Source organism: Sciurus carolinensis, chromosome 17 (assembly GCF_902686445.1).
Source record: "Sciurus carolinensis chromosome 17, mSciCar1.2, whole genome shotgun sequence".
Lineage (NCBI taxonomy): Eukaryota > Metazoa > Chordata > Mammalia > Rodentia > Sciuridae > Sciurus > Sciurus carolinensis.
The window spans coordinates 4,819,279-4,846,355 of record NC_062229.1 but is presented as its reverse complement, the minus strand read 5'-3'; the positions used below and the strand labels follow the sequence as shown (position 1 = coordinate 4,846,355).

The following is a 27,077-nucleotide window of genomic DNA, read 5'->3' as shown; positions in this document are numbered from 1 at the left end:
CAATTGCAAACCAGTTTGGCTTGGAGAGGCGGGCCTTCAGTCGGAGACGTCATTAAGCGCGCGACCCTCGCCCATACCTGGAGAGCCGGAAAAATGGTGGTGATGGCGCGCGTCTCGCGGCCCGAGCGGCCGGACCTTGTCTTTGTGAGTCCAAGACTGGACCCGGGGTGGCCCGCAGATGCGCATCGGGGCCTAGATGCCACGGGGGATAGGGACTGGGATGCCCGAGGAATTTAGTCCTACACTGTGCCTATCCAAGGACTGGGGGCGGGGATCCCTGACAGGGCCAGATGGTACTTCCCCCACCGAGCTGGCCACAAGTAAAGATCTGGTATCCGAACCGGACCTCGGTGGCCTAAGTAAAGAGCTGCTGCCGAGGTTAAGGGACAGGAGTCTCGAACTGGGGGCGGAAATGGGGGTGCGCCAAGAATTGGAGAGAAGGGAAATCGCATAGCTGGATTTTGACGCTTAAAGAACTGGTGTTTGGAATAAAGGAACGGTGGCCAGGTTAGCTCTGGATTGTGGGCAAAGGCTTGCGTTCGGCGAAACGTCGTATGTCTGGTTCAAAGCGTATGGTTTCTGGGGTAAAGACCTGGTGTGGGGGACTGTAAGAACCCTGGAGTTTGAAGAAAGGACTTGGTGATATGGAGCCTGTCAGGCGACGACCAGTAATATGCTAAATAACCAAAGGTTTGATGTCTGGAGTAGAGGCCTAGCATTTTCACCAGATTCTTTGCATCCAGAGTTAAGGGCTTCACGTCTGGTCCATACCTCTCTTTCAGAAGTAAAGGCCTAAATTCCAAACTTTGGGGCAGAGTTGAGCTATATTATTGGCTGGTGGGATCTTAGGAGTTAGGCAATTTGGTTTCTGGTCCTGAGAACCCTGGTGACTGAGGAAAAGATCTAGTCACCTCGCCTGGAACAAAGATTGATCAGTTTGTGACAGTGGGAGCTGGAGGGTCCAAAGACCTGGTGTCTGCAAAAAGGTGTTGTGAGGAGGTAAGGTGGAGACCTAGCATCTGGACCAGGGCCCTGGTCTGTAAGGAACCTGGTGATGTGGACCAGCAAGTGGGTGGTGGGATTTGGAGGGCCAGACCTTGGTGTCCAGCTAATGGTCTCATTATCTGACTTGGAACTCTAATAACTGAGAAGTCAGTCCAACTGGGTCAGATCATGAGCAGTAGAATTCTGAAGTGCAAAGGTTTGAACCAGCATCCTGGTGTTTGGACATCTGGTGACCCAGATTTGACAGTGGGCAGTGAATCTGGGATCTGAGTTTAAATTTGGAGATTGGGCATGGACCCCAGTGGTGGGATGCTGCTGCACTCAGACTCTGAGGGCAGGTCTCTTTTCTCTCCCTTCCCTGGCCCTGGCAGGAGGAAGAGGACCTTCCCTATGAGGAGGAAATCATGCGTAACCAGTTCTCAGTCAAATGCTGGCTCCGCTATATAGAGTTCAAACAGGGGGCCCCAAAGCCCAGACTCAACCAACTGTATGAGCGGGCACTCAAGCTGCTGCCCTGCAGGTGGGCATACCTCTGACTGTCCTTCCACTAGTTCCCATCCCACCTTGTCCCTTCACAATGGAAGTGGCAAATAGGTCCCAGGTGATTGCTGTGTTCTGTCAGTGGGTGTGCATCCCCTGATAAGTCACAGCACTTCCCTGATGTCCCAGTCCTTCCCTCTCTTCCTGAGATTTGTCACCCTTCCTCAGTCCCTTTCACCCCACAGTTGCCTCCTGGGACGGGAGGAAAGGTTCTGCTAGTCCATGCCCATTAGTGTATGTCCTTTCCTAATTCCCCAGCTACAAACTCTGGTACCGCTACCTAAAGGCACGTCGGGCACAGGTGAAGCATCGCTGTGTGACCGACCCTGCTTATGAAGATGTCAACAACTGCCACGAGAGAGCCTTTGTGTTCATGCACAAGGTGGGGAGCTGGGAAAAGTGGGGCTCAGACTCCACAGAGGTGGGCAAAGCAGGGGGGCTGAGCTCAGTATGGAAGGGGTGGAGGACTGGGGTCCTATTACTTCTGCATGAGACATTGGGACAGAGTTGTTCCTGGGACTGAGAGTTCTGGGCTCTGCCACATTTATGTCCCAGGTGTGACTGGGCCTATGACCTCTGGCATCTTTGGCCAGGCCATGGACCCCATAGCTCAGACCTGACTATCTCTTCCCACACTTCCAGATGCCCCGTCTGTGGCTAGATTATTGCCAGTTCCTAATGGACCAGGGACGTGTCACACACACCCGCCGCACCTTTGACCGTGCCCTCCGGGCTCTGCCTATCACCCAGCACTCTCGTATTTGGCCCCTGTACCTGCGCTTCCTGCGTTCCCACCCACTGCCTGAGACAGCTGTGCGAGGATACCGTCGCTTCCTCAAGGTGAGCCTATCAGGCAGGCCAGTTGCGCTGGTTGGAGTTCACACACTGGTTTGCTGGGATGCTCACCGCATGCAGATATCATCTAACAGACAGGATGTGGGGAGAAATCTCCTGGAGGCACCAGATTTTCTGATTCTTCATTTTCCAAATAATTTGCTAGCACCTACTCCACATTAGAGATAGGGACAGATGCAGGGAACAGTGTAAATAAGATGGTTGCCACCTGCATGAAACTTGCTGTCTAACTAGGTAGACAGGTACCCTTGAGCTGACTGTGTGAGCCGTAGTAAAACCACAGCCATGGTCAGGGCCAGGAATGGGAGATAACAGCTGTGAGATGTACAGTAGGCCCTTCTGTTGGGCAGAGGTGCGGATGAGGTCAGGGTAGGACATCATTTGCTCAAACTTGTAACATTTGTTTTATATGGTAAATGCTTTGCATGATATTTGGAGAGGGACTTGTGACAAGCAATCTTGGCTTGTGTAGGCCAAACCATAGGAGTCTAAGCTTCAAAGTTCTGGACTGGGTTTGGACCAGTGGGATCAAGTTGGGACTGTGATTGGAATCGTGGGCCCAGGCTGGACCACTGTGGGGCTGAGTCAACAGGGCAGGCTTCTGACCAGGACAATGGAGGGTGGGTGGCAGGAGGCCTAGAGGCAGTGAGTCAGGGGAGAGGTGTGACCCTGGGGCACCACCGACTCCAGCGAGGTTGGTGGGTCCCCAGCTGAGTCCAGAGAGTGCTGAGGAGTACATCGAGTACCTCAAGTCGAGTGACCGGCTGGATGAGGCTGCACAGCGCCTGGCCACTGTGGTGAATGACGAGCGCTTTGTGTCCAAGGCTGGCAAGTCCAATTACCAGGTGGGCCTGCAGGGAGATGGGGACCAGGCAGGAGGGCTCCTCCCTCTGAGACCAAGGCTAAGACCCCCACGCCCTGCACCCTGCAGCTGTGGCACGAGCTGTGCGACCTCATCTCGCAGAATCCAGACAAGGTGCAGTCCCTCAACGTGGACGCCATCATCCGCGGCGGCCTCACCCGTTTCACCGACCAGCTGGGCAAGCTGTGGTGCTCACTGGCTGACTACTACATCCGCAGTGGCCACTTCGAGAAGGTGCTTGGGCCCCTTAGCCTTGAGTGTCGGGCAGGTCTTCCTCTAACACTTGGGGGACATTCAGGAACATTGGGCATGGGCAGAACACAGATGTAGACATGCTGTTGGTGACGTGTGTGTTTGTACACAAGCATGCACGCACACGATTTGCCATCTTGACAGTAAGGACAGACTGGGATCCCTGCAGCTGAACACACCTTGGACCCAGCACATCTGGGTTCAGGATCTGGCTCCTGGCTGTGTGGCCGTGGTCTTGCCAAGCCTGGCTGTCCCTACCTGACTTCCCTTGCCTGGGAGGAGTTGTCTCTGAGGTGTCTGCAGAGCACCGAGCAGATGCCTGATGTGAGGTTCGATCCCTCAGGGACTAGTGTGACTGGCTGTCCTTGTCATCCTGCTCTCATTGGGAGTGGAGTGGCATACTTGGAACAGGGGAGTGGGTGAAGTTTCGGGAATCCCCAGAGGGCTGACTGGGGCTCCTGAGGCCTGAGGAAAGGTGGGTGCAGGGCTGGAGTGAGTGAGTGGGAGGAGCAGAAGTGGGGGCCGTGCAGGGCTGGGAAGGGGGTCAGGGGCCTCACAGGCAGGTGGGAATCTTGCAGTGCCCTTTCCAGAAGAGGCCAGCAAGGCAGTGAGCAGGACCAGGCAGGGACAGGGGTGGAGAGATGGAGCCATGAGGCGGGAGAACAGGAGGTGGAGAAGGGGTCAGGCGGGCATGAGGGGTGCTTCGGAGCAAAAATGGAACCCTCTGTGACAAGCGAGGCTGCAGTTCCTCGGGGAGGACATGGGGACTGGCATGGTGTGGGCTTATTGGGTTCAAAATGCTTTATGCAGGTGTCTCAGTCGAGCCTCAAGGTCCCTTTGCACACGACTGTCACTCAGATTACTGGGGATGCCCTGCGGCTCCCAGGATCAGTGTGGCCTCCCAGGGCAGGGAGGGATGGGAAGTGCTCCATGCTACCACTCGGAGCCCGCAGATGCTGGGGCACCTGGAAAGCCTTTGCGGGGATCCCAGCGAGGGCTCTGGACGGCGAGCTCACGGGCCTCTCCCCTGCCGGCACTTCCCCCTCACTGCTCCCATCCCACAGGCCCGAGATGTGTACGAGGAGGCCATCCGCACTGTGATGACTGTGCGGGACTTCACACAAGTGTTCGACAGCTACGCCCAGTTTGAGGAAAGCATGATTGCTGCCAAGATGGAGACTGCCTCAGAGCTAGGGCGCGAGGAAGAGGGTGAGCCCTGCCGCAGCTATCGCTGAGGGGTGCTGAGGATGGGGTGGACCTGGAGGGTGGGGTAGAGGGCAGTCCTGAGTGACCAGAGCAGGCAGCGGGCAAGTCCTATGTGGGGACAGCCTCAGAAGGCTCAGCCCGGGGCCTGCAGGGAGCAGGGATGGTGTTGGGGTCCTGGAGCAGCCAGGGCTGGAACCACTCAAGGCTCGGGCCAGAGCCCAGCAGAGCAGGAGAGCTGGAGGACAGGTGCGAGGAGGAGGGGCTTCCCAAGGGGCTGCGGCTGGGAGGGACCAGGAGGCCAACCACAGCCCGCAGCCCGCTCCCTGGCACTTGTGAACACCTCTGTGGCTCCCAGATGACGTGGACCTGGAGCTGCGCCTGGCTCGCTTCGAGCAGCTCATCAGCCGGCGGCCCCTACTTCTCAACAGCGTCCTGCTGCGCCAGAACCCACACCACGTCCATGAGTGGCACAAGCGCGTGGCCCTGCACCAGGGCCGCCCTCGGGAGGTACGTGCTGGCCCCCAGGGCCCAGCTTGCTCCACCCTCACCTGCGGGGCCCACCCCAGCATCCTGGTTGACTCTCTCGCCCCAGATCATCAACACCTACACGGAAGCCGTGCAGACAGTGGACCCCTTCAAGGCCACAGGCAAGCCCCACACGCTGTGGGTTGCATTCGCCAAGTTCTATGAAGACAACGGGCAGCTGGACGACGTAAGTGCCGTGCCGGTGTGCACGTGTGAGCGCGAGCGTGTGCGAGCCCCGCTGCAGGTGTGCGTGCGCTGGCACATGCACTCGCAGTGGGGTGGCGATGCTGCAGAGTCCCCGCCTGCCTCTGCCCATCCCTGACAGGCCCGCGTCATCCTGGAGAAGGCCACCAAGGTGAACTTCAAGCAGGTGGACGACCTGGCGAGCGTGTGGTGCCAGTGCGGGGAGCTGGAGCTCCGGCACGAGAACTACGACGAGGCCCTGCGGCTGCTGCGGGTGAGCAGAGCCCCGGCCTGGGGGCAGTGGTGCGGCGGGGGGGACAGGCCCTGAGCGCCCCTCCCCTGCTGCTGCCTCCCCTGCAGAAGGCGACTGCACTGCCCGCACGCAGGGCTGAGTACTTTGACGGCTCGGAGCCCGTGCAGAACCGCGTGTACAAGTCCCTGAAGGTGTGGTCGATGCTGGCCGACCTGGAGGAGAGCCTGGGCACCTTCCAGGTGTGCTGCCGCCGTGGGGAGGGGGAGGGGGCTGTGCTCAGCCTGGAGCATGCCCTGACCAGTCCCTGTCCCCGCAGTCCACCAAGGCCGTGTACGACCGCATCCTGGACCTGCGCATCGCCACACCGCAGATTGTCATCAACTATGCCATGTTCCTGGAGGAGCACAAGTACTTTGAGGAGAGCTTCAAGGTGAGGCGCGTGGACCTGGACTGGTCGCGACTGGGGTGTGGGGCATGGTGCGTGTGCTCAGCTGCTGCTGCCGTGACAGAGTGCCCCAGCGTAGGGGACTCAGGACAACAACTTCACTCTCTGAAGTGCAGGAGGCTGGAATCCACGTGAGTGTGCGGGCAGGGTCGGTCCTCTGTGGCCTCTGGCCTCGCTTGCAGGTGCCATCTCCCTGGGCCTCATGCCTCATCCCTCTGCGTGCCTTTGTGTCTGATTGCTTCTGGGTTTTGGTGCTGGTCATTGATCTCAGGAGCACTTTACCACTGAGCTACACCCCCAGCCCTTTATTAATTTTCATGTTTTTGAGACAAGGTCTTGCTGAGTTGCTGACTGTCATCAAACTTGTGGTCCTTCTGCCTCCACCTCCTGAGTAGCTGGCATTACAGATGTGCCCCTGTAGGCCCAGCCTGCTCTCCTTTTGCAAGAGCAGTCCACAGTAGATGAGGCCACTCTTAACAGCTCATTTTAACTCAGTGGCCTCGTCTTCAAATAGGCTGTGTTCTGAGGCGCTGGGTGTTAGAACTTCAGCGTATTAACGTGGGAGGCCACGTGGTTCAGCCTCTCACAGCCTCCACATACATGGGGAAGATGTTGATAGCACATGACTGTCCTTCCTTTGCTCAGGGGACAGGTTGTAGGTGGTGGGGTTTTTACATGTCCATGTGTGAGGCCCTGCCCCACTGCCGGGGTGGTTGTGAAGCCTGTGTGCAGATACACAGATTCGGAGCGTGTGTGCCCCCAACCCCTCAGCTCAGCACCCTGGGCGCCAGTGTCTGCAGAGGGGGGGAGCCACCTCTACGCACCTGGAATGTCACCAGAGGTGACAGACACCATGTTTAGTGAGACCCGTCACACCTCTCTGCTCAGACCCCTGCAGTGTGTTGAGGGAGACAGACAGTGTACGTGGGGTGGATGGGAAGCGGCCTGTTTGCTGAGCCTGAGGGAGACATGGCAGCCTCCTCCCGGGCACCACCTGAGGGTGACAGAGTGGTAAACCCCCTGTGTGCTCACACACTTGCTCCTCTGGGACAGGCCTACGAGCGTGGCATCTCCCTATTCAAGTGGCCAAATGTGTCCGACATCTGGAGCACCTACTTGACCAAATTCATCGCCCGCTACGGAGGCCGCAAGCTGGAGCGGGCACGGGACCTCTTTGAGCAGGCGCTGGATGGCTGCCCGCCCAAATATGCCAAGAGTGAGGAGGCCGTGGACTCCCTAGGACCTGGGGATGGGCACGGCAGCCTGGGCCACTGTCCTGTGACCGGTCCTCTCTCCTCCCATTGTGCAGCCCTGTACCTACTGTATGCGCAGCTGGAAGAGGAGTGGGGCCTGGCGCGGCATGCCATGGCTGTGTACGACCGTGCCACCAGGGCCGTAGAGCCTGCCCAGCAGTATGACATGTTCAACATCTACATCAAGCGGGCCGCTGAGATCTACGGTGTCACCCACACCCGAGGCATCTACCAGAAGGCCATTGAGGTGCCTGCCACCATGGGTCCCTGAGTGGATGAGGGGCACCTGGCAGGCAGGAGGATCCTGCACGTGGGTGCTGGGAGGAGGCGTCCTGGAAGCCCAGGGATGGTGACCAAGCTCCCTCCGCCTCACACCTGCCTGCTGGATTGCTGGCACCCAGGTGCTGTCCGACGAGCATGCCCGGGAGATGTGCCTGCGGTTTGCAGACATGGAGTGCAAGCTCGGGGAGATCGACCGCGCCAGGGCCATCTACAGCTTCTGCTCCCAAATATGTGACCCCCGGGTAAGTCTGGAGCCAGCCAGGTTGGAGGGACGGGCCCTGAGGAGGCGTGCCCAGCAGCTGGCTCATACACATGCACCCCCACCGCCCGTCCGCCCTCCCTGTCCCCGCAGACCACTGGGGCGTTCTGGCAAACGTGGAAGGAGTTTGAAGTTCGGCACGGCAACGAGGACACCATCAGGGAGATGCTGCGGATCCGTCGCAGTGTGCAGGCCACGTACAACACGCAGGTCAACTTCATGGCCTCACAGATGCTTAAGGTGTCGGGCAGTGCCACAGGCACCGGTAAGCAGCTGCCAGCCACTCCCCTGCTGTGGCCGGGCTGCACAGGTCAATGCGCTCCCCGTCTCAGCGTCCACTGTCAAGCCGTGACCTCCTATGTCTGGGGGCACTGGGGACCCAACTTGGCCTCCCCACCTCCGTTGGGAATTCCTTGGGGACCTCGGGGGTGTGCGACACGCCCAAGAGAGGGCCTGCCCAGCGTCTGAACTCCCTCTCCCCGCAGTGTCCGATCTGGCTCCAGGGCAGAGCGGCATGGATGACATGAAGCTGCTGGAGCAGCGGGCAGAGCAGCTGGCAGCCGAGGCCGAGCGGGACCAGCCCCCACGGGCCCAGAGCAAGATCCTCTTTGTGAGGTGAGGACCGGGGCGGGAGGAGGGGGGCACAGGCGAGGCTGGCGAGAAGCCCCCTGCTGAAAGAGCATGCCCCCCAGGAGTGACGCGTCCCGGGAGGAGCTGGCAGAGCTGGCTCAGCAGGCCAACCCCGAGGAGATCCAGCTGGGTGAAGATGAGGACGAGGACGAGATGGACTTGGAGCCCAACGGTCAGTGACCACCCGAGTAGTGGGGAGGCCAGGGGCAGGAACCCCTCCAGCGGGTAACCACCTCCCTACCTTCCTTCCCACAGAGGTTCGGCTGGAGCAGCAGAGCGTTCCAGCTGCTGTGTTTGGGAGCCTGAAGGAAGACTGACCCCCTCCCCCAACCCCCCCACAATACAGCCCTTTTTTACTTCATGGCCTGTGCCTCCTTCATGCCACTAGGTGCTCCAGGGGTTGCCAGTTCAGGAGTGCCCTGCCCCTGGGCCCTGATTGGCTGGTGTGGGAGGTGGGGCAGCCCAGCCCAGGCCAGGCGCACACCCTGCCCTCACCCTGCAGAGCCAGTTCTGCACGCTGGGCTGCGTGGCCAGTCCCTCTACCACCTGAGGCCTTGAGTCAGGCCTTCCAGAAGCTCCTGGAGCCCAGAGCCTGGGAGCACCTGACCCCCAGCTGCCCAGGTCTCACTAACCCCTGCCCACCCGGACAGTTCTGGGGCTCTGCTCCACCATCCCTGAGCTGTGGGGTGGGGTCAGGCAGCTCCAGCCCATCTCTGCAGACTTATTAGCAAGGTGCTTCTGTCCCTGGCAAGAGGCCAGGCCATGTCCAGGGCGTGGCCCTTAGTCCTAAGCTCTGGGAAGCCGTGAGCAGGCTCTAAGCTATTAAGGGGTTTTAGGCATCAGGGGACATAATCCGATTTGTGCTTTAGCAGGTCACACAAGATGCTGTGTGGGCAGGAGGCAGCTGGGGACATGAGGAGGCCCAGGCTGTTGGATTGGACTGTGGGGTGGGTGGTCTTGAGGCCAGAGTGGGCTTAAGGGGTGAGTTGCCTAGGATTGGGAGTGGCAGGGAAGCCAGGCCCTGCTTGACGTGGGTGGCCATGTGAGCCCTGAACTTGAGGTGGCTAGTGGCGATGCCAGGAAGGCAACTGGATCCTCGGATGTGGGGCTCAGGAGGGCAGAACAGATGCCTGGCCCAGAGGCAGCAACAGCACAGAAACAGCAGGCTGGCTCCAGGGGAGGCAAGGGGACAGGATGAGTTGGAAATTGGCCCTGAACCAAGTGCCAGGAAAGGCCAATAACAACAGCCACAGAAAAGGAAAATGGGGAAGCGGAGGAGGCCCCGGGAGAGGCGCTGGTCATGAGCCTCCTGCACCAAGAGAGCGGTTCAGAGACAGCTGAGAAACCCTGAGAGGAGGGTTGTTGGAGAAGCCATGTTGGGGCCATCGAGGGGGCAAAAGAGACAAACTAAAGTTGGTTCAAGAGCGAATAGGACAGGAGACTGAAACCCAGCCAGCCTCAGGGAGGTGACAAGACTCAACTTCTCTTTAAATTATTTTATTCAAGAAGGTGGGGAGGACAGACAAGGGGTCTGAGCTGAGCCCTGAGTCCCTGAACCTCCCAGCTCAGCCCCCACAGTAGGACTGGACTCAAAGTTAGGGGGTGGGGACTCCAGCCCCACCCAGACAAGGTCGGAGACAGACAGGACCCAGGAATACTGACCAACTGTCCTCCAGAAGGGCGGCGGCCAAACCTCGCAGGGCCCGCCCGTGCACCACCCAGGGTGGGGCTATTTGGGGGTGCTGCCGCCCTTCTTGGGAGTGGTAGGCTTCTTGCTCTGCCAGAGGTGGCCCTGGATGGTGAAGGCATCGACGCTCATGGACATGGTCTTGGCGGGAATCTGGGTGAAGCGCTTGCGGTCCGAGTTGTACTTGTAGATGCCTTCCACCATGGCGGGCGTGACAGTGCGGGGGCCGTAGCCCGCCAGCCGCGACAGCTCCTCCGTCTCCCCAGACAGTGTGTAGAGCGCCCGGAACTGGCAGCTCGAGTCACGGAAGAGGATCAGGAAGTGGTTGGCCTTGCTCTTCTCAATTTCCTAGCGGGTGGTGAGAGCTGTGAGCCAGCTGGGCGGGACCACTGACCCTCCACCTGCCCCACAGCTGGGCAGGTGCAGGCTCACCTCCAGAATGCGGTTCTTCTGGGGTTCGTTCACCTTGCCCGCCAGGCAGCAGTGCGACAGGGCGTTGTGGATGATGAACTTGTTGGACTTGGCGCTGGGCTCCTTGTACAGCCTCGGACCTGGAGGGCAGGAGGTCAGCAGGGCGACGGGCCAGGTGGAGCCTGCTGCTCACACCTCGCCCGAGCACGCTCACCTGTGTACTCGGGCACCGAGGCCGGGGAGGAGGCGTTGCTGCCATTCTCCCAGTCACGTTCTCGGCTACCGGGCAGGCGGCTGGGGGACATGAGGCCAGATGGGGACGGGGCCCTGCAGCAGTGAAGGGGTGGCCGGAGTGAGGTAGTGTTAGAGGTGAGCCCAGCACAGTGCAGAGGACGTGGGCGCGGGGGTCAGGCAGCCCAGTCCAGCAGCGTGGCTATGCGCTCAGCCCCGCTGACACGCCCGAGCCACGCCCACTCCAGGCGCACGGGAGGGGTGCACACCCACAAGCTCTGGACGCCCCCGCCAGAGCTCACCGAGAGGTGGGCCTCTTCACACCGAGGTGATTGGGGGCCTCGTTGGCCACGGTGGACAGGGACAGGGTGGACTGGGAGTAGACCTTGCTGAGCCGCGAGCCTGGGAAGAGACCCCACAGGTCAGCCCCACCTGAAGCCCCCTTGCCTCCACCAGTGCCCGAGACCTGACCAGCAGCTGTAATGGGAGTGCAGGGTCAGCCCTGCCCGAGACCCTCACCCCTCCACAGCCCACCAGGTCCAACCTGCTGCACACCTGCAGGGAGGGGGGCTTTGCCCAGCAGCACTGGACACCTTTGTCCCCTAGCATCCCCCAGAGGGTCTCAGCAGCCACGGAGGAAAGACCCCTCACCCCACCGTATCCCCCCAGGCAGTCAGGGTCGAACCCCACTGGAACTTTACCAGCCCACATGCCCACCCCTGCCCTGCACCCCTGCAGGCCCCTCCCCACACATCCACGGGGCCTCCCCCAGAGAGCCCAGGAAGGGCCGTGGCAGGCCCCACCCCCACAGGGTCCTCACCCAGCAGGCCGCGGGCTGGGCTTCGTGCCAGGGCCGAGTCATCACAGCAACCAGAGCGTGGCCGGGGGGCCCTCCGCCCGCCCCGACCCGGCCCCCCGGTCCCCGTGGCCCGGGGCCGCAGCACCTTATCAAGGTCATCCATCAGTTTTAGCTGGGCCCGGCGTTCATACTCGAGCCTTGTGAAGTCCCCTCGCCGGGGACCCACCTCCTCCTCAGCTGGGGCCCGGGCGGCAGGGATCTGGGTGGCTGCGGGGGCCACAGGGGCCACAGGAGCTGTGGGTGCTGCAGGGGCCGGGCCAGGGGCCTCCTGGGCCAGCCTGCAGATGGAGGGGAAGCCAGCAGTCAGATTGGCATGGGGTCACTGGGGGCAGGAAGACCAAAGGCAGAGGTCCCCTGGCAGGGCCCAGCCTCACCTCACAGCCTCCTCCCTCCGCTGCTCCTTCTCGGCCTCCTGCCACTGTTTGCGCCGCCGGGCCTCCTCTGCTCGCCGCTGCTGCCGCTCCAGGAGGCTGGCCCGCTTTTGAGCCATCTCATCTTCGGGCTTGTCTTCATCCTAGGGGAAGGCGCCCAGTCTGGCTGGCCAGCCTCCCTGCCGTGCTAGAGCTCGTCTCCCACTCACCCAGCTGGCCAGCCGCTCATCTGTCCTTCATAAATGTACTAAAAGGATTTAGCTGTGCCTACTTTACACAACCCCGACGCCAGGTGCGGAGGGGTGAGGAGGACTGGGTACTGCTCACGCCAGTGCTGTGCCCATCGGGGAAGACCTGGAGAAGGGCGTGGGGTGCTACTGTCTACACTGCAGGGAGGGGCCTGTCCCACTCTGGCAGCACTGAGGAGGCCTCCTGGGGGAAGCACCCCGGGGGGTGACAAGGGTTTAACTGGGCAGGGGTGATGCGTGAGGGCAGCCTTTCAGGAAACACAAGTGCAAAGGCCCTGAGGCCAGATACACCCAGCAGAAGTGCAAGGACAGCAGAGCTGGGGAGAATGGTATAGGACACGGTCAGAGGTAAGCAGAGCCCAAGCCATGGGGAGGGCTTTTATCCTAAGAGCCAAAATTCCTGCATGCTCACTGGAGAAGGAGTGGGGTTGGAGGGAGGCAGCAGGGACAGGTCAGGTGACTGCTTGGCTACCAGGATGGTCCAGGCAGCAGGGGTCATGACAAGGAACACAGGCTAGGATCATGGAGGGGAACTGGAAGACCACTGGGAGGAGACGCCACGGAAGACCTCGCCCAGTCCATCTGTCATCAACCACCCATCCTTCCATCTGCCCAGAAACCACCTGTCCATCTGTCTGCCATCTTGCATCCCTCTGTCTCTCCACCTGCCCCACCTATGTGTCCATCTGGCTACCCACCCTTGTCTGTCCACTCGTACCTGGCTATCCACCATCTACCCACCCACACAACCTATTTCTCTGTCTACCTAGCAATTTCTCTACCCGCCCACCCATCCAACCTCTCCGCCCACCCACCCACCTTCTGCCCACCCTGTCTACTTACCCATCCTCCCACCCATCCATTAGCAATGCCCCATCTGTCCAACCATCTATCCACCCACCTCTCCAAAGCCCCACCCACCCCCAGGATGTCCTCACTTCCTGGCCCACCAGCCATCTGCTCCCATCCCCTTAGTGACTCACCTTATAGAAGAATCCGAGGCCAGCCCGAGGCTCTCCCTCAGAAGAGGCTTCTTCCTCTAAGGAGTCCTCGGCCCCAGGGGGGCTCCCATCCCCCTCGTCCTCGGCGGCAGGCTCCCCCAGGCTGCCCAGGGGGATCTCGATGAGGCCAGGCTTGGCTGCAGGCTCCTCAGGAGGCGTGCCCTCCGCCAGGAGGATGGAGGAGCGAGTCTGCACGGGCACCTGGCTTGGTGAGAACTTGCGTAGGTGGGGGAGGCTGTCCACGTCGTGGGGTGGGGTGAGCACCCTGGTCAGGGGTGCCAGTCGCAGCTCCGCGGGCCGTGCGTGCTTGGGGCTGCGCGGTGCCGGGCTGGGGCCAGGCCCCGGGCTGCGACGGGCAGCTGGGGCACGCCGGGCAGGGCTGGGGGAGGCAGCTTTGGGCCCAGCTGTGGGGCCAGGAATGACCCATGCAGCAGGTGGTGGGGCAGGTCCAGGGGCCTCCTGGGGGGCCAGGAGCCGCTGCTGCTGGTCCGTGAGCCTCTGCATGTCCCGCTGCAGTGAGCTCAACGCAGCACTCAGCTTGCTGACAGCTCGGTTGTAGTCCCCCAGGCCCTCGGGGGGCACTGGGCCCAGCTCCGGAGAGAAGGTCACTGACTTAGGCCGCGAGGATGGCTCGCCCTGTCCCTCACCGGCTGGCCGCTCCCCACCAGGGGCCAAGCCCTGCTCAGCCTCGGCCTCGGCCTCGGCCTCTGCCTCAGCCTCAGCCTCCCCTCCGGCCTCCCGTGGCTGCACCTGTAGGAAGGCGCTCTTGCCCAGCCGCTGGCGGTGCTTGGCAAAGATGGCCTCGATGCGCCGCTTCTGGGCCTCTATGGCGCGGCGCTTCTCCTCCAGGCGGGCTCCCAGCTCACTCATCTCTGAGCTCAGGGCTTCGGGGACCGCCGCCGTGGACGTGGGGGGCCCTGCCCCAGCCTCGGCCTCAGCCTTCACCAGCTGCTTCTTGCGTTCGGCAAAACTGGTCATCTTCACTTCAGAGTTAGTGGCCGCTGGGGACGACGCCACCGCCTTCGGGGAACCCTCAGGTGGGGCTGGCAGTTTCGACACCTCCCCGGACGGGCAGGGAGATGGCTTTGAGGGGGCCTCGGGGTGGGACACGTAGACGGGCACCTTGGCGGGCCCGTCGGACAGGGGTTTTGAGGCCCCCTCGGGCAGGTAGGCGGGGGCCGCCGGCGGTCTGGAGAGCCCCTCGGGGGAGTGGAGGTAGAAGCTGCCGTCGGCAGCCCCATCTGGGAGCAGCCGGGGCTCGGCACTGTGGATGATCTGCAAGGCCTCCTCGATGGTGGGCAGGTCGCCGGGCTCTGCGGGTGGCTGGGCAGGGGTGCGGGCTGGCACAGGACGAGGCGGGCCCAGACTGTCAGAGCTGACGGAGCGCAGTAAGACGGGGTCACCCATGACGACGTCCACGTCGCTGTCCAGGCCAAAGGGGGTGCTGAAGGACACAGCCTGGGAAAGGGGACGGCTGGGCGGCCAGAGGGAGGGGTCAGCCCCTGGGGCCAGCCTGTGCCCTACCCCCACCAGCCTCCTCCGCAACCCGCCAGGGCCCTTGAGCTGTGCTCACCTGAGCTGACGGTTCCAGGCCTTGCCCAGGGCCTCCATGTGGGACATGGACGGAGAGGACTTCAGGGAGCCTGGGGAGGGGCAGAATGATCACTGTGGGGTCATTGGGGACAGGATGAGGTCAGCATTCTCTGCAAGGTCACTGGGTGAGTCACTGATGGGTCATTATGTGTCTAGTCAGAGGAGAGGTTTCCAGAGATGGGACCTGGGGCCGTTTGGTAACACTAAGGGGTGCTGAGGAGCCACCAGGGAAGTTCTGGGGAGCACCCTGGGGACGGCAGAGGGACCCAGTGCAGGGCTACTCGAGGGGTCATGAGATGACATGGGGTCAGCTGGGGCAGTCTCTGTGGGGGAGCCCCTTGTGACAGAAGCTGTCCCCATTCCTCACCTGTGGATCCTCGGAGTGGGGACTGGGGACCGCCAGGTGACAGGAGTGGGTGGCGGAAGTTGAAGACAGGAGAGCTGCCGGGAGACACATATCAACCTCGGACCCCACCGCCCCTCATCCCTTGGGTTTTCCCGGTACCACCCCAGCACCCAGGTGGGAGAAGCCACCAGATTCACCCCACAGGTGGGCTGTACCTGCTGCCACTGTTGTTCTGAGGTGGGGAGGCCTCGGTGCCCCGGGGGGAGGCAGCTGTGGACAGAGAAGAGCGTCAGGCGAGGCCTGGCCCCCACCCGGCCCAGACAGCAGCCAGAGCTCACCGTGCCCATCAGGCAGGTCCTTGGCCTGCACGAAGTCAGGCTTCAGCACCTCGAAGCACATGAACATTTCAGCCAGGAGGACCACCAGGTTGACCTGGAGGTGGAAGCGGGGTCAGTGAGTGAACCACACAGCCCTGGACCCCCGCCAAGGACCCCACAATGGCCTTACCTTGAGGGGCGGTGGGACATAAAGCAAGTCCTCAAGGGACAACGGGCAGCCACGGGGAAGACGGGAGGCACAGAAATCCTGCACCAGCTGGAGATTGTACAGGCTGTCCGCCACGGACATGGGATCCTTGAGGCACACCTCTGTAGGGACAGGATGCCTGGGTCCCTGGCTCTGCGTGGGGGAAGGGAGCCCAGGGAACCTAGCAGCCAACAGAGGACCTACTGTGGGCTGGTCTCATGCCAGGTGCCCTCTGCAAAGGGCATACCATGATGGACCATTCCTGTGGCCTTGGACTCCGCCTGGAATACTAGACCCCCAAGAACTCAACTCAGAAACCTTTTTCTGATCACCCATCACTCTTTGGAGCACCTGATCCCTAAGGGACTTCTGGATTATCTCTCTCCCCTCATGAGGATGTTGAGCCATCTGTGAGGTCAGGAGTGTGCCTCTATTTATTCTCACAGGATCCCTGGCACACAGTCCTGCCACAAGCATGGATTCTTTGAAGCACAGAGGAGTTTAGAAACTTGTCCAAGGTCACGCAGCTAATTAGGGACATGAGATGCAAACTCAGGTCTGCTGATTTCAGAAGCCGCACGCATAACCAGTGCATCATCCTGGTCTCTTGGACCTGGGGACAGAAGCCTGGGGACTGGGGCTCAGAACGCCAGGCTTCCCAGATGGGGCTAGACCATTCACTCACCCTCAAGTCGTAACAGCTGGGGGCAATAGCAGTGGATTGTGGCGGCCAGCGCAGCTCCACTGGCCAGGTCCTGGAGGTTTGTCACAGTTGGGAAGCAGGGGGCACGGCGGGCCACGGCACGGTCCTTGCGGTATCGGATCTGTGGACAGGAGCCAGGTCAGATGAGTGGTCGGGCTGGCCTCCCAAGTCAGCGGTCATGCAGGCTGGGCGGGGAGGCCTGGGGTTTCCGCCACGAGGGGGCGGGAAGCCGGGGGTCCCAGAGCCAGAATGGTGGGGGCCAGCCTGGAGCAGGGGAGGGGCAGCAGCAAGAGGCAGAGGAGGTGTCTGCGAGCAGCCAGGCCAGCAGCAGGGGCTAGGGACAGGGGCTCCTGGGGCCCAGGAGTGGGGGATACATTACCATGGGGGGTTTGTTCCCCGACTCCTTCAAACAGAAGGCAATTGCGTGCTGGGGGGAGAGGAGCAGCCGTCAGCAGGGCGGGAGGGGTGCTGACCTGCGGGCCCCCAAGCCCACCTCTGAGGGAGGGAGTAGTCCTGACCCCTGTCCTGAGCTCTGGCCGTCCAGCTCCCTGACTGTGTTCTGGCCGGCTTTGGGGACCCCAGCTCCTCCCAGCCCTGAGGGACCCCAGAGAGCAGCCTCCCATGCAGGGAACCCTCCTCCCATAAGAAACCCAGGCCCCAGCTTGGGGAGAGGATGCAGAGGAAGCAGGTAGGCAGGAAAGGAACTCCCCAGCCCAGACCCCGGGGTGGGGGTAAGGAGTGAGCAAAGGTGGGGAGCCCACCCAGTTCAAAGCTTCCCCCTTTCCCCTTGCTTGTCTGTTGCAAAGATAAATTCCATGAAACACAGAGAGGTGTAGATGCTTGTTTAAGGCTGCACAGCTAATTAAGGGAAGAGAGAGTCAAACTTCAAGCTTTGAGAAAACAGGCCTCTTCCTGAAGCTGGGATTTTTTTCCTTAGGGAAACTGAGAGCCGGGCTTAGGAAGGGTTGAGGCTCTTCCTCTTGCCTGGGGAGATCCATGTCACCTGCCCACTGGGGTCAGGATCCATGCATCTGATGGAATGGGGTTCCCTCCACTTCACCCAAGAACAGGAGGTCCTGCCCACTTAGTTAATGGGGGAGGGTTTGCCCTCTAAGTTAACGGGAAGCTCGTCAATGGTCAGTTCTCTGAGGTGGGTGGCCCTCTCGGGAACAGCCAGGGTTGCACTCTTCCCTTGGTTCACCGGGGGCTTCTCCTGGGCCCCACCTCCTTTGCTCACAGCTAGTGGAGGAGAAGAGAGGGTGCAGACAAGCAGGCAGAATTGGGCACACAGACCGCGACAAGCAGGGCAGGCAGACGGGGCGGACAGACAGCCCCACTTACAGGAACCAGCTTCCAATACCAGCGTGTGGGGCACTGAGGGGCAGAGAGGGGTACAGCAGGGGCCGGTGCAGGGGAGAGGGCGGAGTGAGAGAGAGAGAGGGAGAGAGAGTCACCTCCAGCCACCCCCGACCTGGTCCTGCCCACCCAGCCCTCCGTCACCCAATCATCCATCATTCTTCAGTCCATGCACTGCCCTGGCCTCACCGAGGGCTGCGCTGGGGCCGCCCCATCTGCAGGGGCAGCAGGAGATGCACGATGAGCCGCTTCTTGCTCTGTCTTTTCCTGCAGCCGCCTGACAGTCTGGAGGCCAAGGAGAAGTTCAGTGCTCTGCTCACTGGATGGTCCTGGTCCCCACCCACCTTGGCCCAACCCCACTTACTGTGTCCACCCAGAAAAGGAGCTTGTGCTCCAAGCTGGTCAGAGCCAAAGGACCAGGTAGCGTCTTTGTCCACTCAAAGGCGAAAGCAACCATGAGGGCATCAATGACAGCTAGATGGGCTCCCTGTGGGGGCAAGAGCTAAAGAATGAGACAGCGGGTACGGTGGGGGCTCCCTTGGCCTCCAATGGCCAATGAAGAGAAAGAAGTTGGAGGTGGAAGGGGAGTGAAGTAGGAGGGGACGGGCGGGCCTGGCCAGGGGCTGGTGTGGGGTCTTACGGGCTGTGGTCCTGGAAGAACCACTCATGACGGCCAGGCTTTGAGATCAAGGCCTCAGGATGGAGAGGGCCACACTGGGAAGTCTTTGAGGGCCAGAGGTGTGTCTGGGGGAGGAGCTAGGCTGGTGGGAGGAGCGTGAGGCTTGACAGGAGAAGCCGCGCAGATGGGGGGTGGAGCCTCATGAGGAGCAGCTACCCTGGTGGGTGGAGCTTTGTGGGAGGAGCTACCCAGTAGGTGGAGCTTCCAGGGAACAGCAGGAAGGTGGGTGGGGCTCGAGGTGAGGGCCCGGCCTGGTGAGAAAGGGCTTTGAGGAAGGTAGGCCCCAGGACTTGGGGGCTTGGGAAAGGAACCAGGCGGGGTGGGCAGGGCCTACTGGGCAGGGGCGGAGCCTACCATGAGAATGGGCTGGTGTCTCAGGTCAGCCTCGCGCACCGGGCGCTCGGGCAGTGCTGGCACTGTGCCCCTCCGTGCCAGCAGGGCCAGCAGCGCAGAGGGACTAGGAGGTGTCTCGAGCTGCGGCAGCGCCTGGCGCCAGGCCCGGCAGTAGAGCTCGGCCGAGAGTAGCAGCCGCGTCACCGGGGGCTTCACGTGCTCCTGCGCGTACTGGTCAGTATAGAAGGGTTCCCACAGCTCCGGGGGCACGTGCTCTGCAGGGGCATGTGGAGGGGCATGCGGGGAGTCAGGGCTCCAGACACCACACGCAATGACATGGCCCCAGCCAGGGGGGAGGTCTAGGAAGGAGGGCACCCGGAAAGGAAAGGCGGGAAGGTGGTGGGGCGCGCAGGCGTGCAGTCTGCCACAGGAAGGAACGCGGACTCCGGGCAGAGGGCGAAAGGCGAGCGCCTCCAGAGATGGTGGGCTGCTGGACAGGGAGGCGAGGCCCGAGGGAAAGGCAAGAACACCAAGTGCTGGCTTCACGAAAGCCATCCTCAACCCCAGGAAGCCGCAGGGGCCCCTTACAGAGGACGTACAGAGAAGGCAAGCAACCCGCCCAAGGCCACACAGTTCTCCAGTGCCAGGACCGGGAGTCAAACCCACACCCTAAGCCAACTCTACATCCTCCCTCAGCTTGGCAGCCGGGCCGGGTGAGGGGTGAGGGTGGGGCAGGACACGGAAATGGGGAGGTGATAGAGGCCAGACACTTTGAGGGAACTGAGCCTGACCTTGGTAACTAAAAAGAGGAGACAGAAAAGGAAGAGGAGGCATCCAGGGCTCCCTGGGGCCTGAGGGGAGAGACAGAGGTGATGGGGCCAGTGGCTGATGGGGGAACAGGAGGGACAGCAGGTGAGAGGGTAAAAGCAGAGTGTGAGGGGGTTTGGGGACACCCGGGAGGCAGAGAACATGAGGGAAGGGAGCGGAGGCGGGTGGCGAGGTCCTGTCAGAGGTGGCCACCAGGATCCTAGGTGGAGGGAGAGGTCCACATAGGCTCGGTGGAGAGGAGACGGTCTGGAAGCTGTGTGGAGGTCAGGGAGGAGGTGGCTGAGGTCCACATGACCAACCTGCCCTGGCTGCTGCCCCAGGCGGCACCTCTCTATGTTGAGGTTCTAAGTGGGTTTTAAAGAAGGGGCGGGGGGCCCCATCAGGTCAGACCTTTCCCAGGTTCCCCTGGGCAAAGCCAGGCTCCACTACAAGGACCCAGGCACCCTTGACAGAACCTGCTCCCTGCCAAGGCTCCTTTCCCACCCCCTAAAACCACACTTGACCTTCCCACTCAAGATCCACCCCTGTGTAGAGACGCTCCTTCTCTCTGCCGGCTCAGTTCAGCTCCTTGAAAGAGGGATTGCAGGTTCACTTCCTCCTCCCCTCTGCCTGCTGCCTCTTCCCTGTCCACCTCAACCTCCTTGACCTGGCTTCTGCCCTCAGGTTTCCAACCTCCCCAGGCACACATCCGGGCCCGTATGTGCCTGGGCTCTCTGCCCAGCACCTCCTCCTCCCCCCTGGTGTCTCCTTATAAATGGACATGCCTCACTCACTCCTTGACTGCTTCCATGGCCATCTGAGGACTGCCACCTGCTGCCACCCAGGCTCCACGTCCCACTGTCCCCCCAAAACCATCCAGGATCTTTCACAACCCTCAACATCTTGCTCCAAACCTCCTGTACCTCCCTGTCCCTATCACAGTAAGAAATCACCATTCCTTATTTTATTTTATTTTCCTCCCTGCAGTGCTAGGGATGGAACCCAGGGCCTCACGCATGCTAGGCAAGCACTCTACCACTGAGCTCCAGCTCCAGCCCTTTTTGCTAAGTTGCTGAGGCTGGATTTGAACTTGCAATCCTCCTACCTCTGCCTCCCAGGTCTCTGGGATTAGAGGTGTGCCCCTGTGCACCCTCCTCTTCCTCATATCTACATTCCCAGGCCATTTTATTTTTTGAGATGGAGTCGCTGAATTGCTGAGACTGGCCTCAAACTTGCCATCCTCCTACCTCAGTCTCCCAAGTTGCTGGGATTACAGGTGTACACCACTGCATGGGCTCAACATCCCTCCTTTAATCAGAACTCTGGTTTAACCTTCTGACATCTCCCAAATCCAAACCCTCCCACCCACCTCCCAGCCCCTGCTGAAGACTCAGTGCAGAGCACTTCCAGGTCCCATCAGCAAAGTATAACAAGTTTCCCTTAAGACTTTTCTCAGGGCCCTCAACCTTCAAGATGATTTAAAAAAAAAAAATGAGCCAAGCTACTGACTGCCAAAGTTTCTGGAGCACTCACTCTGTGCCAGTGTCCTCCACCTTGGCTGTATTTGTGTGGTGGGGATGGCTGTCTTGTGCATTTCAGAATGTTTAACAAAATCCCTGGTCCCTAAGTAGATACCAGCAGCACCTTCCTCCCAGGTAGCGACAACCAAAAATGTCTCCAGACACTGCCCAATGTCTTCTAAAGACCAAAATGTCGCAGGCTGAGAAACACTGCCCTGTGCTATAAAATGTCTATTGAGCATCTACTACAGAGCAGAGCTGTCCAACAGAAATACAATGCAAGCCACGTAAGTAGTTTTATGCAGTTTTCTGGTAGCCATGTTAAAAAAATAGAAACAAGGAATGTTAATTTAGTAATATAGTTTATTCAACCCAATAGTATCCAAAACATTATCATTTCAACATGTAATCAATGTAAAAACATTGATGAGCTATTTCACTTTTTTTTTTTGTACCAAGTCGGATCCAGTGTCTAGTTTACCTTTACAACACATCTGGATTCAGCCAGCCACGCTTCAGGTGTTCACGAGCATGTGGGGCTAGTGGCTGCCCTACTGGACAGCAAAGCTCTGTGGCACAGCATTTGTTTATACCGTGACCTTCATTTCATCCTGAAACTTTCCTTATGCCACTGTACAGATAAGAAAACCAAGGTCCAGAGAGCTGAGTTAACTTGTCCAAGATGGCACAGCAGGTAAGAACCCACATGAACTGCTTCCCTCACATATCTTACTGATGTTCTGAAGGCAGAAGGAATGGCATGCGGTATTTCCCAAACTTATTAAACACAGTACCCTTTCTTATCTTTGAGTTTGTGCTCTGCTGAGGCCATCTGCCTGCATTCCTGCATAAGCTCCTCAGTCTTGTACCTCAGGGCCACCAGAACTGTCCCTTCCCCAGACACAAGCCCTGATCTGCATGTCTGATCTTGTCAGTTCCCAAACACCTGCTATGGCTCCCCACTGCCCTCAGATCCCCACCCACAGCCTGAGAAGCCCTCCTCCTGAAGTCTCAGTCTCCCTCATCTCCAGCCTCCCCCCGGCTACTACTGGGACCAGCATGTTCTTCTCTGAGAACTCCCTGCCCATCCACACCCCTGCCTTTGCACAGAGACTCCTCCCCCTGGCAAACTCCTACACATCCTTCAAGACTCAAGTCCCTCCTCCTTTGGGGAGCCTTCCCTGCCCCCTCACTCCCTGGCAGATTTCAGGGATTTCCTCCCCCAGGCAAAGCTTGCTCCACACCACAGAGCTTATCACTCTAAGCAGCCATGATCCGGTTTCATGCCCATCCCCCTCTCTCCTGTATCCATCCTCCTTACTGGACATCCCGGCCCCCAGCACTGGCAGGGCACCTGATAAGCACTGATAGAATCCTGGAGTTCATGAATCCAGAAAGCTGTGTTCCCCTCTGTTTAGGGGAGGTGTATAGGAAAGAAACTGAACTTGACCCTCAGGGTAGTGTTACACAGCAGAGGGAGCTGGGTCAGTCAGAACAGAACGGGGTGCGTCAGGCATCAGGATCCTAACAACCCCCACAGGAGGTTCTGCTTTCCATTCTGCGAAATGGGATAGTAATTCCTGCTCTGTCTGTTGGCCAAGAAACAATGAATGATATTCATAGTATTATTAAAAATAACCTCACCAATAGAATCCATTTAGCATGCACCAGGTGCCAGACACGATGTGATTTAACAGTGGGTACCTCTTTGATTCCTCCCAGCAACCTTGCCCAAAAGGTACTGGGGTCTCAATCCCCAGTGTGCTGTCCTGCCACATGCGTGTATCCCACAAACATTTTCCAACATAGATAGAGAAGCCAATGAAAGCCTTCTTTTACAGAGGGGGAAACAGAAGCTTAGAACTGAGATAATTCCTCCATATCCGAGAGAAGCTGGCACTCAAACTCAATTCTGACTTGCAAAGTGAAGCTTTCTATAGCCTCATAACCTTGGGTGTGAGGGGCTGGGCAGCCCGAGTCCAATCTTCAACTCCTTTCTTCCTCTAGTAAACCCCTGAGGGTGGGCAGGCCTCAGAGTGGGTCATGCATGGAAAGCTACTAGGGGAAAGTGGAAGGGACAGGCTGGAGCGGAAGCAGGAGAGGGACAGCTGTCACTGAGACCCACACCCAGAACAGGTTGGTCTGGGAAGGCCACTGAGAAGGGGGATGGGCTGTGCCCAGCCGGTGCCAAGACCAGTAGGCAGGACCAGTGGGAAGGCAGGGCGTCCCCCGACCTCCCCGGAAGGCCCAGACCTTAATTAACCCCTGTCGTCCCCAAGGCCAGGCTCCTGCTCCCAGCTCAGGTCTAGGGCGGTGGAGCTGCCCACAGTGGGGACGGCGTGTGCCCAGGGCCTCTCATCCTAGGGACCCACCGGCATCCTCCCTATGGGGATGGCTCGACTTATTTAGACATGCGGGCCTGGGGACTGAGCGGTGGATCTGCCCTAATGGGAGAAGGCCCTGACGCGGCCCCCACCCGGGGCAATCATGGACAAACCATTCCGCTTCCACAGGGCTCGCCTGCCTCCCGGTAAATGGGGCAATAAGTCACAGCTGCCAGCCGCAGACCGGGCGGTGGAGGCGAGGGGGCTCCCAGAGCTCGCCCCGCCGCCCACAGCGCAGGCAGGGCCGACGTGGGGCGTGTGTCCGGGCCGGGGAGCAAGCAGAGCTAGGAACCCCAGCGCATAAGGCCCGCGGGAGGCCGGGGACAGTGGGGAGGGGGTCATCGGAGGCGCGTGATGAGTGCAAAAGAGAGAAGGGCGTGCAGAGCTAGGACTAGGGGTGTGGGAGGCGGGTCCCAGAGGCCGGCACCCGGCGACCCCACCCGACCCGCAGACCCCGCCCCGCTCACCTGGGGGCCGGGACGCCAGGGTCCCCAAGCGGAGCTGTGCGGGCGGCCCCACCCCCACCGCGCTCCGGCAGCCCAGTGGGCAAAGTCCACCGCCCCGGCCGAACAGGAAGCTCTGAGGCCCGGCGCGGCGGGCCCGGGCCCGGGGACCCCTGGCGACCGGCGCTATTGTTCCCACGGCCCTGGCCTCCGGGGCCCGGCGCCCCGCCCCCCGCACCTGCCGCGTCCGGCCCGCCGCCCCCCGGCCGGGTACCTGCGCCCCCGAACGCGGCCCGCAGCACCCACGCCAGGCTCGCAGCCGCCTTGGCCCGGGAGAAATCGTACTGGTCCAGCGACTTGATCTCGGGCACCAGGAAGGTCCTCCGCAGCGGCCCGGGCCCCGCGGGCGCCGCCTCCACCATGGCGGCGCCGGGGCTGCGGGCGCCGGGTCCGCGCTCAGGCTGGGCTGGGCTGCGCCGCGCCGCGCCGCGCTCGTGCCCCGGCCGGGCCCGCCGCCGCCGCTGCTGCTGAACCAGGTGCGGCCGCTGGCGCTGGCGACGCTGCGTCGGCCCCGCCCCGGGGCGGAGCCCAGGTGCGCTCCGCCCCCCGGACCGGACCCGGACCGGGGCGGGTCCCCGGCCTCGCCTGGATCCCAGCTGCCTAGGTCCAGGGCCGGACGGGCGGGACTGCAGTGATGGAGGGGGAGGGGGCGCTGCGAGGAGTGAGTGTGTGTATATGTGTGTGTGCGCGCGCGTGCGCGCCTGGGACACTGAGGAGGATTAGGGACCCTCTGTGGATGTGTGTGCAGGCCCGAATGTCTACTCTTAGGTCTGTGAACACCTGCGCGGGCTTGTAATGCCTGGCCAGTAGGCAGCGTGTGTGTGTGTGTGTGTGTGTGCACCTGCTTCTGGGGCACAAGAACGTGTGTCTTCGTATCTGTGTGCATCTCTGAGTGTATTTGGGTTGTAACTTGGAGGACATCTGCGTTTGGGTGTGACATTGCATGTATTTGTAAGAATGTGTGTATGTGTTTTTAACATGTGTTGTGTATACAAAGGTCAGTATTAGGTAGATGTCTAGTCTGAGAACACAAGTGTGTGGATATCTGCTTTTTGAGTGTATATGAGTGTATTCGTTGGTATCTAAACGTGTTTGTTGTATAAGTGTGTGGTTGATGTTTGTGTCAATGCAGGAGCATAGGAGAGAAGTTGAGAGTGGGTACATGTATTTGTGCAGGAGTGCGGCAGTGTCTAAGTGTGACTGTCATTAATGGGTATGCCTGAGAATGTGTGTGGGTATGTGCAGTATCTGTTGGGGGAAGGCTCTATGTGTAAATGAGGAAAGTGGATTTGTACATGAATATGTGAATGTGGCATACCAGTGTGTGTATATGAGAAACAGTTTCTGGATGTACTTTTGTGCACATGTAATCAGCCCTTTGTATCCTTGGGTTCTGCATCCATGAATTTGTACATGAGTACGTGAATGTGCATACCAGTGTGTGTATATGAGAAACAGTTTCTGGGTGTACTTTTATGCACATGTAATCAGCCCTTTGTATCCTTGAATTCTGCATCCATGAATTTAAGCAACCACGGATTGAAAGTATTTGGGAAAACAACGCATCTGAGCCTGGCAGGTGGCACATGCTTGTAATCCCAGCAGCTTGGGAGGCTGAGGCAGGAGGATCTCAAGTTCAAGGTCAGCCTCAGCAACTCAGCAAGACCCTAAGCAAATCAGGGAGACCCTGTCTCTAAAAAAAAATACAAAAAGGGACTGGGGATGTGACTCAGTGGTTAAGCACTGTTGGGTTAAATCCCTGGTACCCAAAAAAAAAAAAAAAATGCACTTAAGTTGAATGAACAAAACATGTTAAACATGTTCATAGTTTTTATGACATTCCTACTAAATGATACAGTATAACAACTATGTGAACAGTGTTTCCATTGTATTAGTTATTATAAGTCATCTAGAGATGATTTAAAGCACGGGAGGACTGCACATGTTCTATGCAAACTCTCTGCCTTTTTATATAAGAGAATCGAGCATCTGTAGATTTGGTATCTGCAGCAGGTCCTGGAACCAATCCCCTTCGGGCACCAAGGGATGACTTTACGTGTGTTTATTTGTAAGTGTATTTGTGGATTTGAGTATATGGTGTGAACCTTAGAGTGACAGGTTTTGTAAATCATGGAAGTGGGTGTAAATGTTCAAGAATTCCTATTTCTGAGTGCATTCATGAGCGCACACCTGTGCATATTTATCTAGGAACTGTATATGTACAGATATGTATACACATGAGCATAATTGTGTGGATATATTTGTAAATAAATATATTTGTAAGTGCATAAGCCCCCATTTGTGGATATTTGTTTAATATTTGCATGTTCCATTGTGGTTTTCTGTTTAAAAAAAAAAAAAAATTGTGTAACCAGGAGCAGTGGCTCACGCCTGTAATCCCAGCAGCTCAGGAGGCTGAGGCAGGAAAATCATGAGTTCAAAACCAGCCTCAGCAACTTAGCGAGGCCCTAAATAACTCAGTGAGACCCTGTCTCTAAATAAAATACAAAAAAGGGCTGGGGATGGGGCTCAGTGAGTGGCCCTGGGTTCAATCCCCAGTAAATAACAAGTGTACACATGAATATGGGTTTGTTCTTTTTATGTATCGATCTCTGAGTGTATTTGTGTGACTACAGCTGTGTGTTTACATCTGTGTAAATTTGTGGAGACTCACATGGCCCTGTGTGATTTACACCTACAAGGTGACCGGGTACATACCTGTGTATGTGTTTTCTGAATATCAACCAAGTATCTGAATGAACCCCTGCATATGTGTGCATTCGTGGTGTCTGGATGTCAGCAGATCACTGGTCTCTGTTCTGAATGACCCTGTATGTACCTAAGTGTATCTATTTGTATCGAGGAGTATTTATTTATGTGTCTTACACAGTGGGACTGGGTGGGTGGCTTCTGAGGAAATATGAGTGGGACTTATAGCTGCAGAGGAGATTTCAATCACACAGAGGTCTA

At 59.2% G+C, this 27,077-nt stretch overlaps 2 protein-coding genes across 6 annotated transcripts; one reads left to right on the top strand and one right to left on the bottom strand.

Annotated features, from left to right (window-relative positions):
• The first annotated feature begins 70 nt into the window (after positions 1-70).
• Positions 71-8,911, top strand: Xab2 (XPA binding protein 2). The gene is made up of 19 exons (XM_047531464.1): positions 71-144; positions 1,377-1,525; positions 1,804-1,927; positions 2,188-2,385; positions 3,111-3,245; positions 3,332-3,496; positions 4,579-4,723; positions 5,076-5,227; positions 5,313-5,432; positions 5,571-5,702; positions 5,789-5,920; positions 5,998-6,111; positions 7,180-7,342; positions 7,436-7,626; positions 7,781-7,903; positions 8,014-8,185; positions 8,406-8,535; positions 8,613-8,722; positions 8,806-8,911. The coding sequence occupies exons 1-19, from the start codon at positions 94-96 to the stop codon at positions 8,865-8,867; spliced, it is 2,568 nt and encodes an 855-aa protein (XP_047387420.1). The 5' UTR covers positions 71-93; the 3' UTR covers positions 8,868-8,911.
• Positions 8,912-10,041: 1,130 nt separating this feature from the next.
• On the bottom strand, positions 10,042-24,588 carry Camsap3 (calmodulin regulated spectrin associated protein family member 3). 5 transcript variants are annotated; one of them, XM_047531689.1, is made up of 19 exons: positions 24,322-24,588; positions 18,915-19,168; positions 18,246-18,368; positions 18,071-18,166; positions 17,867-17,899; positions 16,905-16,952; positions 16,508-16,646; positions 15,805-15,944; positions 15,636-15,729; positions 15,513-15,567; positions 15,319-15,392; positions 14,932-15,001; positions 13,341-14,832; positions 12,113-12,252; positions 11,700-12,016; positions 11,182-11,281; positions 10,863-10,975; positions 10,670-10,788; positions 10,042-10,585 (listed from the first exon to the last, which is right to left on the bottom strand). In XM_047531689.1, the coding sequence occupies exons 1-19, from the start codon at positions 24,467-24,469 to the stop codon at positions 10,280-10,282; spliced, it is 3,861 nt and encodes a 1,286-aa protein (XP_047387645.1). In that variant the 5' UTR covers positions 24,470-24,588; the 3' UTR covers positions 10,042-10,279. The 5 variants fall into 5 exon arrangements, with proteins under 5 accessions (XP_047387645.1, XP_047387648.1, XP_047387647.1 ...); XM_047531692.1 differs by having other exon boundaries at positions 13,341-14,781; XM_047531691.1 differs by lacking the exon at positions 16,905-16,952.
• Between the last annotated feature and the right edge of the window lie 2,489 nt (positions 24,589-27,077).

Coding starts and splice junctions, on each gene's coding strand:
- Xab2 (XM_047531464.1), top strand. CDS start 94: ATGGTGGTGATGGCGCGCGTCTCGCGGCCCGAGCGGCCGGACCTTGTC. Junction 3,246..3,331: donor CTGGCAAGTCCAATTACCAG/GTGGGCCTGCAG, acceptor TGCACCCTGCAG/CTGTGGCACGAGCTGTGCGA. Junction 8,536..8,612: donor AGCAAGATCCTCTTTGTGAG/GTGAGGACCGGG, acceptor CATGCCCCCCAG/GAGTGACGCGTCCCGGGAGG.
- Camsap3 (XM_047531689.1), bottom strand. CDS start 24,469: ATGGTGGAGGCGGCGCCCGCGGGGCCCGGGCCGCTGCGGAGGACCTTC. Junction 15,002..15,318: donor CCCACTCCGAGGATCCACAG/GTGAGGAATGGG, acceptor GCCCCTCCCCAG/GCTCCCTGAAGTCCTCTCCG. Junction 12,017..12,112: donor CGGAGGGAGGAGGCTGTGAG/GTGAGGCTGGGC, acceptor CTCCATCTGCAG/GCTGGCCCAGGAGGCCCCTG.